Source organism: Mus caroli, unplaced genomic scaffold, assembly GCF_978045245.1.
Source record: "Mus caroli unplaced genomic scaffold, Mus_caroli_1 scaffold_11, whole genome shotgun sequence".
Taxonomy (NCBI): domain Eukaryota; kingdom Metazoa; phylum Chordata; class Mammalia; order Rodentia; family Muridae; genus Mus; species Mus caroli.
In genome coordinates this window covers 76393865-76412276 of record NW_028227266.1, presented here as the reverse complement: position 1 = coordinate 76412276, position 18412 = coordinate 76393865, and the positions used below count along the sequence as shown (strand labels likewise).

The 18412-nt window shown below is 43.6% G+C and overlaps 1 protein-coding gene across 1 annotated transcript in view; it reads right to left on the bottom strand.

Annotated features, from left to right (window-relative positions):
- Positions 1-5273: 5273 nt before the first annotated feature.
- Klhl31 (kelch like family member 31) overlaps positions 5274-18412 on the bottom strand; it is a 37737-nt gene continuing 24598 nt past the window's right edge. The window contains exons 2-3 of the mRNA XM_021173304.3: positions 13223-14427; positions 5274-9721 (exon numbers count right to left, since the gene is read on the bottom strand). Of these exons, the coding sequence (XP_021028963.1) occupies positions 8989-9721; positions 13223-14394 (1905 nt within the window). The 5' untranslated portion in view covers positions 14395-14427 and the 3' untranslated portion in view covers positions 5274-8988. The remainder of the gene's footprint in view (positions 9722-13222; positions 14428-18412) is intronic.

The following is an 18412-nucleotide window of genomic DNA, read 5'->3' as shown; positions in this document are numbered from 1 at the left end:
TAATCACCAGCTATACAGTGAGACTAGCTCTAGCATGCATTAGAATGTTTGGCAGTTGTAGGAAGAAAGCCATAATTAAAAATAATGAGAAAATAGCCCCAGAGATAGCAATCTTGTGAGATTGCTCAATAAAGAAATTAGTAAAGATTTCATTGCCTAACTTCTTTCACCTATAATGTTTCCAAGAAATCTTGTTTCTTGCCTCCAAAGAGTTTGGGTAGAACCTAGTTATCATGATGGCAACTTGATTGTTCTCACCTCTAGTGATTCCTGGGGTAAGGGTAAGAGTTGTGCATGTGATAGACAGTCAGCAATGCTTGTTGATTAAGTGAATGTGTAATGTTGGGAGAGAAGCCAGTAAGCAGAAAGTCATGATGACTCTTTACTGCCTTCATTCACTCACCCAAGACAGCTGGGCTCTCTTGTAAGCTAGACATTGTTCTAAACACTGGACATGTAGCAGTGAGCCAGGTAGACAAAACCTTTATTCTTAAGAAGCATCTATAAACATATGTATATGTGTATGTACACACACACACACACACACACATCAATCACACGCATGGTTTCTCAAGATAGGGTCTCTGTGCAACCTTGGCTGTCCTGGAACTCCCTTTGTAAAACAGGCTGGTCTTGAACTCATATATCCACCTGCCTCTGCCTGCTGGGGTTAAAGGCATGAGCTACCACCTCTCGGCTAAGAAGCATATTCTCAAAGAGATGCCAGAACATAAACCTACAAGAAAATATGCCGTGGTGATCGACAGACTATGGTTGGTGATGTGACTGGATAGACTATGGTTGGTGATGTGAATACATTACAAGCTGGAAATTGGGGAAAGGGTCTTCTGGCAGGAGCTGGAGAGAGCTGTAATTGTGGCCAGAAGCACAATGCTGAAGTCAAGAGAGGGCTGGAAAGAAATATAAAACATGCATATCTAATAACTTTCTTATGCCTCTTACAGACTAATACAAATATAGGTCATAGTGTCAGCCTGTAGGGTGTAATCCTTGAAGCTGAGAGAGTGTAGCCATGCGTAATGTTGAGAAATAACCAGCAAAGGAGTTGGCTAGAAAACCTTGAACTAATTCTGATCCCTCTGAGGGCAGACACTGGGTTGAATTTGCCTTTCTCTCCCCTGGGAGAGACCTGGAGAACCCAGAGCTTGCCAAAATCTGGGCTTGTTAATTTAATTGCTCTTTGTAGAGTTGGCTTTCCTTGTTTAATGAGTGTGTTCTGGGCAACAGAGCCACCTCCTGGAAGGTTGCAGCTCCTTACTATCCCAGAGGAAGCCATATCTCGTTCACAAGGGTATTCTAGCTTCAGATTGGTGCCCGGCCGAGTTGGATGAATATTCCCTAAACAAATGGAAAGAATCACTCTAGTACACAAGGTTTCCTTGGCTGCACACATGCCGAATGGGGGTTCCATAAGACACCTCTCAACTTGAACTCTTCAGTCAACAAGAAAGACTTGTTAAGGCTAGGGTAAAAGACTTGGAGTGGAGCAGAGCACAGCCATTTTATGTCCTTCTCATCCCCCCCCTCCCCCCCAGGACTCCTCACAACAGCAACTAAGAATAGATGCACATTGGTCCTCTTTCAAGCTCTCTGCATGTTTGCCTTTCTCCCATAGACTGTCAGATATGGAGAATTCCTCATGTGGCTGCAATGAACGGCATTAGTCACAGGCAAACAGTGTACACTAAAGCTAATGGCAGCAGTAATGTCAAAAGAATGTTCAAAATTCTGGATGGAGACAGAATTGGAGACCCATGCCGGGAATAGTGACGAGGGCATTTTCCAAACAGTAGATGTTTCTTGATGGTCTGTGGGATCTAGATTTCTGCAGACATTGCAGCTTACAGCATAAATTTCATGCCTGCTCTAGACTTTGCTGTAAGAATGCTGGGTTGAGACAGTGTAAAGGAAGGGACAAGGTAGCATTAGAAAGCAGAGGGAGCAGAGTGGCCATCTATTGACCCAGAGGGGGCTTTCAGCCCAGGGTCAGCAGAGTCGAATGGGAGTTGGGTAGAGTCAAGAGCTCTTTTTTTTTTTTCATTACGTATTTTCCTCAATTACATTTCCAATGCTATCCCAAAAGTCCCCCATACCCTTCCCCTCTCCCCTACCTACCCATTCCCACTTTTTGGCCCTGGCGTTCCCCTGTACTGGGGCATATAAAGTTTGCGTGTCCAATGGGCCTCTCTTTCCAGTGATGGCCGACTAGGCCATCTTTTGATACATATGCAGCTAGACTCAAGAGCTCCGGGGTACTGGTTAGTTCATAATGTTGTTGCACCTACAGGGTTGCAGATCTCTTTAGCTCCTTGGATACTTTCTTTAGCTCCTCCATTGGGGGCCCTGTGATCCATCCAATAGCTGACTGTGAGCATCCACTTATGTGTTTGCTAGGCCCCGGCCTTAGTCTCACAAGAGACAGCTATATCAGGGTCCTTTCAGCAAACGCTTGCTAGTGTATGCAATGGTGTCATTGTTGGGAGGCTAATTATGGGATGGATCCCTGGATATGGCAGTCTCTAGGTGATCTATCCTTTTGTCTTAGCTCCAAACTTTGTCTCTGTAAACACATGAAACTGAAGAAGAACGAAGACCAAAGTGTGGACCCTTTACCCCTTCTTAGAATTGGAGTCAAGAGCTCTTATCCCGTGATGATATCTATCCACAGGCAAGATGAGACTGTGAAAACTACTTTTTTCCATAGACTTTCTAACACGTGTACATAAGACATTTCATAACACACTTTCACCTAAGTAGCACCCTTGAATATGAGCAGATTTGATACAGAGAGTATCCATACCGACCTTACAAAAATAGATCTTTTGTAGCCTTTCCCTTTAACTGAGAGTGGAGATGTCCCTAGATGGAAGGAAACAGAAAGCTGAAATATGGAGTCTTTGGTGAAGACCTGTATCTCAAATCAAGAGCTGGGTTGTTAACTTCTGTCCCCTGTGCCCCTTCTTTGAGCATGCTGTGACTGAGGGGTGGAGATAAATACTGGCTACAATTATAAAATTGCTCATCTCCCCCTTTTCCTGTTCTGGGAATAATAATGAAAGAAGAAAGCCAGTGTTTTTAACGTTGCAGTCACCTCTGCAGTTAAAGTTCAATATCAAGGCAAAATTGGAGTTCTGGTCAGGCTGTATTGAAAGGAAGGCCCAAGGGAAGCAGCTGTGTAAGGTCTTAGGCTAACCAGGCTGATGCAGCTCTCCAATCACCTTCTTTCTCATTATTCCCCAAGGAGCCTGCTTGATCTGGAATTGGGAAGATCGGTGCTTTTTATGAGCACATAAAACCTACTTCTAAATCAAACTGTGAATGTGGCTAACAACATTCCTTCCTCCTCCGAAGTTCTTGAGATAGACCTCTGAGGGATTGTCAGTACCACTTCAGTGAGGGGAAAGCCTGGAGGTCAGTCTAAAAACTCTTCAAGGCTTTCCACCAAGCTTCAACCAAAACATCAGAGCCCAATAGTCACTCATTTGAGACATCCCAGTGTAGCCTGGATGTGATTAACACTGTTAAGCGATTTCACATCTGCCCTCGACTGTGAAGATAGACTGGTATGTGAACTGGATAGAGTAGAAACCCAAAGAGAAAGTTGGGCTTACTGGGAGTTGAAAGCCATTTCAGAGAGTTAGAGACTCTGGCTCCTATGCTCAGAACTGGGACTCTAGCACCAGCTGGCTTCTGTTTGTAGCTAGTCTCATGTGGCTACCCAACCCACAGAGGCTTAAGGCTACAATGTTTCTACTTAGTATGTACTATGGAATTTCGTTTCCACTTAGTATGTACTTATATGACTAAGCTGGCTTCAAGAATATTACTTAAGTATTTGATTAGATCAAGGCTCCTTCTGTTATGTTGGTTACCTGCCGATGGCTCATTTGGAAAGCAGTGATGGAAAGGGAAGGTTACTAGATTTCTATTGAATAACAAGAATCTGTTTCCTGTATATTTATTTCACTGCAAATGGTGGTGAATCTGGGTGAGACAGACTCTGTTCAGGAAACCAAAACAGGAACAAGTATACCTTATAGGTTAAGGTTTCTGTTTGCAGTTAAGATAGTTAAGAACAAATTCCTATTTGTCCTGTGCAGGTTAAGGTGTCTGTTCATAGTTACCAAATACGTTCCTGCTTGTCCTGTGTTAAGTCCTTGCAAGTTCAGGTTCTTATTTGTAATTAAGAATAAGTTCCTGTTTCCTAGTTCTGATGTAAACTGCAAAATCATGTTTATCAACCTAAACTTGCGACCCCATTCACACAAAGTGTGTTCCTACCCTGTTCCTTCCTGTTCATTTCTAACAATGTAGAACAGCCAACTTTCTCGCCCCTGTAAACACCGCATCTCTCCTAGAAAAAGGACCTCAAGAGGCTGGCAGGCTAGTCTCTCAAATTCTGACTTAGCACCAGTCAGTTCCAGGTGCACCCCAAAATACAGCTTGGTCTAATTGGACAATAGTGGATTTGGTCTTTTGTCCTTGAGGCTCTCAGGTAGACGTGGGATGAGGATTAACATGCAATTATGTAATATTGTAGTTATCAGTACTGAATGGCAACATTTGGTTTCTGTCGTTCTAACCACTAGTGCTGTTGTATGCCTCTTTCTTTTTCTATCTCCAAGCTGTGGGAATATTTTCAACGAACATTTCTTTTTGCTGATGCTGTTTCCACTTCGCTGAGTAGCAACAACTAAATAAGAAAAACATAAATACTCCAAGCATCAAAGAAACAATACTCAAAACTGCCTGCATGTGAGCATGGATCAAACTCTTTTTATATGCAGCTTTATTAACAGTGGTGAAGTTACAAAATAACACAACGTATGGGTTTCTTTGTTGTTCTTTAGAGGAAACCAGAATGTTTTAAGCCAACGAGATTTCTGCCAAAATTTGCTGGATTAAACAACCACAACAAACATTTTTTTTTTAGGAGTGTCCAAGATAAACATTTTGTGTCAAACTCTGTTCGAGGGAATGCTAAATGGCACGTTATGGGGGTAAATTGTTAATATTTGAATCCTTTAGTTCTAGTAATTTAGATTGGAAAGTATTGAGTATAATTTGTATTGCTATGAAAAGAATGCCTTTTCTTGCTGCCTTCTGCCTATGCTGGGGTAGGGGCCCAGCTCTCAGCAATTACAGAGGTGGAGTCTGTTGTAACTAAGGGAAAACAAATGCAACTAATTGACTTAAGTCCATTTAACTTGATAATTTAGTCGAATTCCGAAGACACTTGGGCAGGATAGTGGGAGTGGGGGTGGGAAACCTACCTCCTGTTGCCACATAACTTCTATTTACACACTGCTGTAAAACACACACAGTATCATTATCACCCTGTCTTAAAGCGTAGAACCTTTCAGGACTCACTTCCTTATCACCTCAGCTAGAACGCTTCCTCACATCCCCACCATCAGTCTAGAGAACCATGTCTAAGCACCAGACCCCTACCTTCTATTTGTGACCCATCCTTACAACAGGAAGTGAAAAGGAAATGAACTCAGCCTACTGAAATTAACTGGTAAGTTAAGAAGAGTTCACAGGTTGGCCTGGGAGCCCAGAGAAGATGGACATACTCTATTAAGATCTGGCTTCCTGGAGACGTTCTTATTGGGTCTCTGGTCCATTCAGAAAAAGGCAGCTTGAGTTTTATTGTTTTGGCTGCTGGGTAACATGGTATTTTCTGATAAGCTGAGCTGGTACATTTATTTAATCACAGAACTCAGGCATTAACAAAAATCACAAGACATTTTCTTTGAGAAAAATAAACACAAGTCCATGTTTGGGTCCTACCTTGTGGCTGTAACTGAATAGAGGTAAGCAGGAACCACAGTAAAAGCATGTAAAGTTTGCAGTTGGAAAGCGGACTGTGCCTCCCAGGAGCAGCAACTTGGAAATGGATTAAAGACTTAGAAGGGTACAGAACATATTGCATCTCCTTGCATTTGTGTCCTGAATGGCAGTGCAGGCTATTCTGGGGCTCAAAAATTCACTAGCTTTCATGTACCATATCCTATCAACCTCAGTGCACCAGGATGTGGTAAGCCCTGCTGTGTATATTTTCTGAGTCTTCAGATTAACAACACAGAACATAAGTGATTGCAATTTACCCAGGGGCTGTAATAGGGCTGTGGTTTACCTCTGGAAAGCAACCTCGCGGGCTTTGCATTCTACCTCACCAGCTCCAACTGAGGTCCCTCTATTTTCTGTCTCTCTCCCCATGTTTTAAATCCTAAGATGTTACAACGAGTTGACTTTTATTTCATCCACAGCCCTAGGTCCTTCTCTTCACACACCTCTACATTCTCTATTGAGGCACAGCTATTAGTGCACAGAAATGAATTACATCAGTCTATTCAATTATTTGTAGCCCCCAACGAAGCACCCTTTTCTCTCTCAAAATTACCCACATACTGTAGGCATTAATTGCAGAGGTGTGTCTATACTGCCCTGAGAAGATGTGATGGCTGCCCTTAGCAAGTTGTGGCCAAATGATCCCCAAAATATTTTCTCACAGAGTTTTGTTTTCCAGCCTGCACGGTCATGGAGGCAAAAGAGCAGGTGCCTTTAGGTTTTCCCTGTAATTGATGGAACTCCTCTTTCTCTCTGTATTTTTGTGCTAATGGTGTCTTACTTATTTAAAGTGTTTACAGTCTGTTCCTGAGCATCACTGTTGAATACCCCAAACAGAACTTTTTGTAAGGGGTGATGAGGAAGGTTATCTCAAGAATGTTTTATTTGAACCACTTTTCACAGTTGGAATAAGATGTAGCCATCCCTCAGTGTCCTTGGGAGACTAGTACCAGGACATGCCCCATCCTCTGCTGGGATACAGTGACACTCATGTCCCATCTACAAAGTAGCATGTACTATTTACATACAACCTGCTCACATCTTCTTCTATAAGTTATATTGTTTCTAGGGTATTATAAAATCTAATACAATGCAATTTCTATACAAATTGTTGTGCTATATTGCTCAGGGGGAGGGGGAAAAGAAAATATTTGGTACATGTTTACTATGCAATTTTTTTTTTCAAATATCTTCATCTTGGGTCTAGCTGCACCTACAGATGTGTTAACCCACAGACAAGGGGACTGGGCTTTAGACATGACCATGACAGCTACAACACACATGTAATAGGAAAGGCTGGGATTGGTAATAACCAAGATATAGTTCCAGATGCCTCTCCAACCCTCCAAATTCTCTAATTGTACAGAAGGCATGGTTGATAGACACTTCCTTCCCCAAACAAATACACTGTGAAGATAAACTGATATATTAAAGGAAAATATCCATCATTTACTACAGTTCTTCCCCTTTCTTCCAAACTTGGCAGATAACTCAAGGAAATGGTAGCAGGAAAATACACGTTGCAAGGCAGGATGACGTAAGCCTTTAATTTCAGCACTCGGGAGGCAGAGACAGACAGATCTCACGGAGTCTGAGACCAGCTTGGTCAACCTAAATGAGTTCTAGGGCAGCCAGAGCTACATAGTGAGACCCTGTCTAAAAAAAAAAAAAAAAGAAAAGGAAAAAAGAAAAGAAAAGGCCCCACCAACTAAGCAAATAGATACCCTTTGATTTGCAAAGTGGTATTAACAAAAGTAAATCATAAAGAGCATTATTTTGGGGGTTAATATTTTAAGTTAGCTATCAGCACTCCTCAGTGAGGAACCCATCTATTCATCTGGTGATTGCCAAGTCCGAGAACCCCAAATATTTCCTTCAGCATCTCCATGTGAAAGAGGGATCAGTAAAATTACTGCTATTGGCTGTACAGCCAAAGGCTAAGCTGCAGTTAATGATATTCATTCAAGAACATAGTATTATTTGGTGATTATTTGGGCTAATGTTAGAGGCAATTTGACCATACCTGAGTAAGATAAAGCTGTACCTGATGGTACACGCCTGTAATTCCAGCCTACTGGGGATGCTGAAGCAGAAGGGTTTTAAATTCAAGGCCAGCCTGGCAACCTAGTAAAATCCTACTTTAAAATAAGAAAGAGGGCTGTGAGTGGTGGCACATACCTTAAATCCCATCACTCAGGAGGCACTGGGAGTTTGAGGCTAGCCTGGTCTACTTAGTGAAACCATGTCTCAAATATTAAAATAAAGCGAGGACTGGATATGTAGTTAGCTCCCGGGTAGAGTAATAGTGTGTACCAGGCCCATCCAGAAAAAAGAAAAACAAAATTCTCTCTATATAAGGATTAGAGATACAAGTGGAAATATTTCTAAGAAAAATGCCAAATGATTTTAATTTACACTATAAATTAAATGACAGAAAACTGTTCCTTTTCTGAGAGTAGGATTTTATGATAGAAAATGGCAGAAGCTTCAAGGACAGAATGAGGGGGTATACACCGTTAACCCCAAACTGTCACCTTGTCGTTTCCTAGGTAGAATGTATAGCTTTCCAGCCACATCCTGTTAAAAGCTTTGTGGCTATATCATGAGATCTTTTTAAAAGTTCTTTCCAGTCAAGTAGGGGGAAAGAATAATTTTCTGTTGAAATATAGAATTAAGTCTTTATAGATGTAGACTATTTTCATTTGCAAATGTGAAGTGGGTATTTTCAACTTCCTTCAAAGAAACGAGAGGAAAATACTCCTTTGGATAGGAAATTGTATAGACGAGTAGGTTTCACGTGTACACTGTGGGAAAATCTCAGCGTGTGTGTAACTGCTATGAATTTAGGAAGCGAGCCTCCTTGGAAGAGTGCCTGTAACAAACTCCAGTGGCCACCCAGTGGCTGCATAATGAAATTGCTTCTTTTGTTGACTACAGCCCTTTATTTTTTTTGGTGGAAGGTGAGGGAAAGACTGAGGTAGATGGTGCCAAACTAAGAATTTAAAGCGGTCCAGGCACTCCTCTGGATCGATTTGAACCACCATCACTGTACTAAATGGTGTATATTTTCCTGGTGGCCCACTCACAGTTTGACCACATTGGGAAGCAATGCGTTCAGATACTGACCGGCACGGAGGACACCGAGCTGGCCCGTGACTCTCGGGACACGCTGTTGGGCATGGCCAGCGTGCAGCAGGACACGCCCACGGTGGCCTCGGGCAGCTCGTCGTCCTCCGTCCACTCGTTGAGCTCGGGGTTGAAGCACTGGATGCATTTCTTGTACTTCTTTTCCCCCTCGTTCCAGCCGCCCAGCAGGTAGGCTCGCCCGTGCAGCGCCGAGACACCCGCCGTGCTCACGCCCACCGGCAGCGGCGCCACGAAGCTCCACTGGCGCGCTGCGGGACTGAAGCTCTCCACCGTGAGCACGTCCACGCGCTCCCCGCGCGGCCCCAGCTGGCTGCCCCCCATCACGTACAGCCTGTCGCCCAGCGCCACCGCGCAGTGCCAGCCTCGGGGTGTGCTCAGCTGGGGCAGCTCCTGCCACGCGTCGAGCGCCGGGTCGTAGGCGCACACGGAGCGCGAGTACGCGCTGCCGATGTAGCCGCCGGTCACGATCACGCGGCCGTCGGCCACGGCGCTGGCGTGGCAGCAGCGCGCCACCTCGAGCGGCGCTTTGGGCTGCCACTGGTTGGTGGAGGGCACGTAGCACTCCAGCGAAGCCAGGCTGCCCTCGGAGTTACGGCCGCCCACCGCGTACAGCAGCCCGTTGAACACGCTCAGGCTGAAGTGCGTGCGCTTCTGGATCATGCTGCCCAAGTGAATCCAGGTGTTGAAGCGGGGATCGTACCTGAGATGAGAGAGGACCGGTTGATGCAGGAGAACCGTTGTTGCAGAAGAGGGAAACGTGATCTTGTCCCCACCTCCTGCAGGGAAGAGCCCCAATTCAGCCCCGCCTCTAACTTCCCCACCCTGCTACAGGTAGGGTTCTGCCTCCCCCACCCAACCTCGTCTCATTTAGAAAAAAAAAGGGGGGGATATTCCCCTCTCTCCCCATTCAGAAGATAGTTCCTTTAGCTATACCCTCAAACAACCAAACCAAATAACAAGAAGATCCCACTGAAATCTCTTTGCTCTTACAATTCCCCCTCACCCCGTTCTGTCCCCGGATTTAATGGGCCACAGGAGAGGAACTGGGCATAGGAGGGAACCTGTACATTAAAGACAATTCCCTAGTCATCTTAATTTGTTCCATTTTCTGACTCCGTCCTGTAAACAAAAATGGCAATAACACTTATCCTGTTTTTGTTTTTTGTTTTTTTTTTTTTACTTTCTTAGTTTGTGCCTATCCTATTATTTTATGTGATATTATCTTATTAAATGTATAAAAATGTTAAATTAAAAAAAGGTAATTCTACTCATTTTTCAGACACCAATATCCCTAGCTCTTTCTTGCTGCTTAATTAGAATAGGCATTGCCTGATTAGATTTCTTCTCTTTAAAGGTTCTCACTGGCGTTGGCCATTCATCGCACTGCTAGAAAGCTAAGCCACACCTCTGAACCTGTTAGAGAGAGACCAATGGAATTATGTGTAAAAGCATCAACAAAGGATGGATCTCTCTTAATAGTTTCCTACTGGTAAAAGTTCCAGTTTATAGATTTATTTTATTTTATTTTTATTTATTTTTAGTGCTGTAGTATTTTTCACATATAAAGTTTTTTTTTTTTAACAAAGAAAACTAGCTTGAGTATTAAATGTCAAGAAACCCAGCTGAGTTCAGGGAAGGAGGCAGAGCTGGTGACTACATGGACCCTTGTTCACAGAGTTCAGAAGTTCTGTCAAGAGAGTTCACCTTTGTCCCAGATAAAATCAGAAGTGTAGTTATAGATAAGAAAGGAGCGCTGGTCTGAAGCTATGTCTTGGAGGTAGAGCACTTGTTTCACATAGGCAAGGCACCGGGTTCAAGGCCCAGAACCAAGAAGGAATAAAAAGTCTGAAAATCAATTGCTTGGATTCTTTTTTTAAAAAAATAATATATTTATACATATAAATATAACATATATAGAGATAAATTATATAAGACATATGCCATAATGCAAAACATACTGATTATATTGATATATCACATGCATATATGAATATAGAACTATATTTATTATGTTTGTGTGTGTATGTGTCTGTGTGGGTGTGGGTGTGTGCATGTGAGTGCAGGTGCCTTTAGAGGCTAGAAGAGTGTGCTTGATACCCTGGTGCTGGAAGTACAGGCTGGTGTGAGTCACCCGGTGTGGTACTGGGAACTAAACTTGGGTCCTTGGCAAGAAGTCTGAGCTATCTTTCCAATGCTTTGTTCGGAGTCTTGGTGAGTGGTGGGTAAACACACTCGAGACAATAAAGAGTATCCTAAAACATCTGCTCCTTGGTCATGTTTCATTTTGTACCCCTGCCATGACATAAGCGCCTTTCGTAAGCTCTTCACATACATTCAAGTTTAATTAATTTTATTATAGACAAAGGTAATATGCATTTTTGAACGTTGTAGTATGGTTTTGCCCGTTTTATACGTGTTCAAAAATGATTTCTTCTATGCTACTTAACTTTCAAATATTTAAAAATAATTAGCTGCCATGTTTTAATAACTGTATTCAATTTACCAGCTATGAATCTCACAGCTGTCCATAGAGGAATTTCAAGAAAATTTGGACTGCTTTATTATTTTCTAAAATTTTTGTTATCTGTGTGAATATGATGTGTGTGAATATGATGTGTGTGTGTGTGATATGTGTCTATGTTGTGTGTGAGTATGTATATGCTGTATGAGAGTGTGGGCCTGCATGTGTCATGGGACATGGAAAGAATCTGGAAGACAACACTGGGTGTTGATCTTTGCTACAGACAATGTGTCCCCTTTTTCCTACTGCCTGGTCCTGGCTTGCTGTCCCTCCTGCTTCTCTTAATTCTTTTCTCTCTAGCATTGTCTCCTCCCAGAGGGATGTGCTAAAGTCACAGGCTCATGTGCTGCTTCCTGTGTCTGGCTTTTTATGTCCGAGGACCTAGCCTCAGGTCTTCTGTACTAAGCCCTCTACCCACTAAGCCATAAACTCTATCCCCTACTGCAGATGGGGGATATCTCTGCTGCATCTGTAACAAATAAGGATCAATATTTAGACTATCTAATGAACTGCAAAAATAAATGAATGAATGAACTGAATAGATAACTCTAAAAGAGAAAACAATAAGAGTCAATAATATAAGGACTTTGTTCAATATTCTTAGCCATTGGGGTAGTACAAATTAAGACTGCTTTGAGATTCCGTGTCACCTTAATCAGAAAGGATATCGTTAAGACAACACATGACAAAAAGATTAGTGAGGGGGTGGGAAAAGAGGGACCCTTAATCACCTCCAGTAAGAGTATAAACAGTACTAAAATCAGTACGGAGGCTCGTCAAAAACCCAAAGCACAACTGTCACCTGACCCAGAGGGTGTGAACCCAGACAAGGAGGTGAGCGTACGGCTGTGCTTCTTGCTGCACCATTCACAGTAGCCAGGAACTGGAATCAGTCAAGATGTGCCATAACAGATGAATGGACAGAGAGAATGTGAGAAATGCACAACAGAAATGTTCAGATTTAAAAAATGAAAGCATGAAATTTCGGGAGAGATAGACACAACCGGATGGCATTATGTTGAACAAAGTATAAGTTAGATTCAAAATGACAGGTTCATGTTTTCTCATATGCAGAATTTAAATCTCTCTCTCTCTCTCTCTCTCTCTCTCTCTCTCTCTCTCTCTCTCTCTCTCTCTCTCTGTGTGTCTCCCTCTCCATATGTGTGTGTGTGTGTGTGTCTGTCTGTCTGTCTGTGTCTCTCTCTGTGTGTGTGATGAAAATAGAAAGGTAACCATGAAAGGGGAGGAAAAGATTTTAAGGGCAGGGTGGTAACAGAACTCATGTGATATGGAAACATGAGGACTCTAAGGAACCACAAGGGGACCAATAAGAGAGAGGCAGAACAGAGAAGGAGAGTGGGCAAGGGGTATGCATAAGAAAATGGAATGGCATGTATGTATAAATATGCCGAATAAAATCTGTCCCCTTCCATGGTAACTGAAAAAAAAATCACAAAGTAAAAAAAAAAAAAAATCTAGGGTGCATACATCTTGGATGCACTTTATCAAAAAGGTGCAAAATGTCTAAAGCATTACTACTGCCACTACTACCACTACTACCACTACTACCACTACTACCAGTTTGTCTAATGAATTAAGATAACAGGCATTATTAATTCTGAGTCAAGGCAGTTTCTTCACATTTCGATTCATTGGCATTACCAACCAAGCAATGGGTACCTGCAGAAATTGCTGACTGCATGCTTGGCTTGGTTTCTTGCGTCATTCTGGTCCTCACCACCTGCTACATAAAGGAATCCATCCATCACAGCCACACACTGATTAAAACTCTTGGCTGGCATTTCTGTAAGCTTGCTCCATCCATTTTCAGGGTCTCTATATAAAATGTCTCTACTAAGGGACTTCTCAGTCAGGCCAGGGCGTCCCCCAACAGTGATCAGAACTCGGCAGCCGCCTCTAATTCTTGTGCGCCTAGATTGCAGTGTGTTTTGATGATAAGGGAGTAAGTGATAGTTCATGGCGTCCACAAGCAGTTTATGACAATCAGCGTCTTGCATCATCCTCGGTACGGTTTGAACATAATTGACCAGGTCTTGTGCAGAGATGGTACCAAAGCGAATGTTGCTTAGAAGATCTGCCGCGTGCTTCACTCTCTTTTGGTCGAATTCTAACCATTTCATTGCGATCTGGAATGCTACGAGCTCAGAAGGCAATTGTAAGTCGTCGTCTACGAGAAGCTCGTTAATCTGTTCAAACGTAAGCTTCATAAATTGATCGGATTCTGCAAATTCGATGAAGTTATCCCGGATGAATTTCTGGGCTGTTGCCTTTGCGTTTTTCAAGCAGTAGGTCTCCGCAATGTTAACCACGTACATGCAATTCTCCACACTGATCTCTCGGATCAGAAAATCGCTGCACATCTTTACAAGGGTGTGGATCTGGAGGTACACAGCAGCAGAAATGATGCTTCCTATTGTGTATAAAGAAAGGGTCAGCTTTCCCGTGTAAGCATACGCGATCACTGTGGCTAGCCCCAAAGGGGCGATATCATTGAGGTCTACCCTTTTCGTGGATGGATCATTTTTAAGGATGTTATAAAAATACTCGCTGCATGAAGCCATCACTGATTTATGGACATCAAAGGACTTGGTTTTGGTACCGATGACTAAGTCACATAGAAAGCTCTCTTGCCGCATTTTACTTAAACCTTCGAGGAGGTTGGGGCTATAAGAAGTGTCTGTTAGTTCGGAAGAAACACAGCTAAGGCTGTTGCTTCCCTCCAGAAGCCCATTTAGAGCATTCAGCTTGCTTAGGGAGCTGTCTTCTACAATGATGGTCATCTCGTTGATCTCTGCTTTGTTCTTCTTGATAGTCTTCTTTTTGGGTGCCATGTTAGCCACAGTGCTGTCACAGTCAACGGCTCACTGAAAGAGAAGGATATGGATATACTGTCATTGCGTTTTCATACTAGAAACTTTTCTAAGAATGGTTTTATAATTGCATAAAGCAGATTAATCCTCAAAATATGTTTAAAGATAGTGAGCTAGACGCACATCTCAGTAACATTATTTCAAACATTGAATATGATTCTAGAAATGTGTGCATTTTTCAAATGAAATCTACCAAAGGATGTATTACCAAGAAATTATGGCTCAGCAGCAACCAGCAATTCTCTGGTTCAACTGTGGAATGGAAACATTGAAAAAGCTTAACCAAAAAGTGAATTATGACTACTTTAAAGATTTTCCTCTAGGAAATATTAAAGTTTAGGAATCTGTGCAAAATTACAAAATATAATGAAAAGAGAACCCTTCTGCAGTATCAGTGAAACCTACAATATTTGAAGCTATACATACAGTTAGAATTTAGTGAACCTTATATAATATATAGGGTTTGCTAGAGAGTGACTGGCCCTCTCTTCTCCAAACAGCACTTGTTCCAGCACTTGCTTAGTAGCACATAGTAAGGCAGCAGGTGGAGCAGGAGACCAGAGAATCTGCTTGTTTTAGGCGCTGTTTTTTTTTCTTTGCTCAAATCATCATATTCATGTTTGTATTGAACAAACATATGTCCTTTCTCATTGATTTTTTTTCAGTTTCTTTCCAAAATGCATGGCACTTATGTGTTGAATGTCCCTTTGTTGGGTTTGTTTGAGGAAAGTTTAAAACTGCTTTGTTCATCAAGGAGCTATGTGGGGCGCCACCCCACATCGTCGCCATTATAAGATGGCACCGACATCGCCTGCCTCTGGAGATGAACAAGTGATCCGCGCATGTGCTGGCATTAACCGTTCATGGTGCCAGTTGCCCGCCTGACAACGTCACCTCGGGTGACAAGAATTTGGCCTATAGAGAATCGCCACGTCCGAGGCGAGAGAAATCTCCTATATAAGGGAGGCGGTTTTCGGGCTTGGGGTCTCCGCCTTGTGAAGCTGATGCTCTCCCTCTCAAGACGCATTAAAGCTTGCTACAGAAGGATCCTGTTTGTGTGCCGCGTTGTTTCTTGCTGGCGGGAAAATCAGCGCGGGACATTTGGTGCCGAAAAACCCGGGAATTGTGACCAGACCATCGTCAGCACCTTCGGAGACCCCTCGGCGACGGGGAGGGTTCAGAACTGTGGCTAGACTACGCATCGGAAAGGTATGCCTGAACATGAACTCTTTTCTTTAACTCTTTCCCAGGTATTGGGTTTGTCCGGATTGTGGTTTAGATTTCCAGAGGCCATTATCATCGCTATTTTAGCTCTTCTACTCTTCCTCCTGGCCAGTTATATCTGTGAACATAGGCGGTGGTGTTAACAAGTTTCCAACAGCACATCAGTCCGTTGTAGTTGTCGTTGTAGTTGTAGTTGTAGTTGTAGTTGTAGTTGTAGTCCGTTGCACTCCATCGCGGCGCCAAATTAGTCTCTTGTAAATGAAAGAGCAGAAAGGCGAGCCGTACTTTCGGTTTCTCGCTGTTGCCGTAAGTCGGACGTAGATAAGCCGTGGGCCGCGCCAAGACATCTTTTTGATTCTAACAGTGACTTAAGGCGGACGTAGATAAGCTGCGGTTACTTTTGACCCGTTATGGGGTCGTCACAGTCAATCCAAACATCACTTGAAAATCTCCTTAAGAAAAGAGACCTAAAGCTAGGGGACAAGGTTCTTAAGCACTTTGTTGAGGAGGTAGATAGAGTTGCCCCTTGGTATGCCGTTTCTGGCTCCTTGACCTTGGCCTCATGGAAAAAATTGGGGAAGGATCTTGATTTGTGCCCCGACTTACGTATGGGCACCAAAGCAGTTTGGAAGATGATCAAAAACTGCCTTGAGGATGAAACATGTGAGGAAGTCAGAAAAAAGGGACAAATAGCGTTGGAGACTGTTCAGGATGGCATGTCAGAATCTGAGCGTAGTGAGAGGATGGGTGCACGTGCACAAACTAGGAAGAGGATCCCAAAGAATAAAAGTGAAAAAGGACCTCCCAGGAAGCCTAAGAGGGCGGGAGAGAGGGGAACAAGCAGTATACCTGCCTCCCCACATGAGGAATCGGACTCCGAGGGAGTACCGATTTTTCAACCTATATCTAAGCCTGGGTTGTACCCAACCCAAGAGCTTGAAGCACTCAATATTCAAAGCTCTGAAGAGTCATCCGGAGCAGAGAGTGGGAGACTAGATACAGAGGAAGAGGAAGAACTTGATGAGGAAGCAACCAGATATGAGAGAGAGAGGTATTATCCTGATGAGAGGCCGTTAAATAAACGGACCTCTAAACCTGCCATTTCAACAAAACCTAATGCTTTACCCAGGAATCCCGTACAGACAGTTCCCTCTGCCCCACCACCTTATGAGATACGCCCTAAAGCTTTCTCATTGTTACCTGAAAAGGTGCATCGCAAGCTCAGGCTCGCTTACCCTGTCTATGAGCAAGATGGTGGGAGAGTATATGCTCCTGTTGATTATAACCAAATAAAGGAGCTTGCAGAATCAGTTAGAAAGTTTGGAGCAAATGCCAGTTTTACTCTAATGCAGTTAGATCGACTGGCATTAACCGCCCTGACGCCCAGTGACTGGCAAACAGTGGCGAAAGCTGTGCTACCAAGCATGGGACAATACATGGAATGGAAGGCCCTATGGCATGAGGCGGCCCAGGCCCAGGCTAGGACTAATGCTGCAGCCCTGACCCCAGAGCAAAGAGACTGGACCTTTGAACTCCTTACAGGACAGGGTCCTTATGCAGCAGATCAGGTCAATTATCATTGGGGAGCTTATGCCCAAATATCCAGTACTGCTATACGAGCATGGAAATCACTCAACCGTAAAGGAGAAACTAGTAATCAGCTCACCAAGATTATACAGGGACCTCAGGAACCATTCTCAGACTATGTGGCCAGGATGATGGAGGTAGCAGGAAAGATTTTCGGGGATCCTGATTGTGCCGGACCCTTTATAGAGCAATTAATCTTTGAACAAGCCACTCAGGAGTGCAGAAGTGCAATAGCGCCGAGGAAAAACAAGGGATTGTCAGAATGGCTTAGAATATGTAGAGAGATTGGTGGACCGTTGAGTAACTCTGGGCTCGCCGCAGCCATTTTACAGGCACAAAGGCGACCTCCCCCTACGGGGGGCAGCAGTCGCACCTGCTTCAACTGTGGGAAATCAGGGCATCTCGCAAAAGATTGCCGAGCACCTAAGCAAAACCAGAGAACTCTTACCCTATGTTCCCGATGTAGAAAGGGTTACCATCCAGTCAGTCAATGCAGATCAACTAGAGACATTAAAGGCAACCTCCTCCCGCCTGCTATCCCTGTTAGACAGGAGCCAAAAAACGGGCCTGCGGGCCCCCGGCCCCGGGGCCCTCAAAAATACGGGACCCAATTCGCTGGGACCAGTCCCCTGAGCGAGGAGGCAGATCAAGCCAAGGCACAAGAATGGACTTGTGCGCCACCACCTCAATCTTATTAACACCTCAGATGGGGGTTCAACCTGTCCCTGCCATGCCCTTAGGGCCTCCCATACCGGACAACGCGGTGGGACTTATCATTGGCCGTGGTGCCCTTACCGCATGCGGACTAATAGTCCATCCAGGCATAACAGATAATCAACACATCCCAAATATGCAGATTCTATGCTCCAGCCCTCATGGTGTATTTTCTATTAAAAAAGGGGACAGGATTGCTCAGCTCCTCCTCCTCCCGCTGCTGGGAGAATTACCCAATCAAGATAAAAAACTTATGGGATCTTCAGAAATGGATTCGGCCTATTTGACATTGTCACTTGATTCGCGCCCGAAATTAATCCTTAACATAAATGGTAAAAATTTTGAGGGCATTCTTGACACCGGAGCTGATAAGAGTATTATTTCCACACATTGGTGGCCTAAAGCTTGGCCAGTGACAAAATCTTCTCATTCTTTACAAGGCCTGGGGTATCAA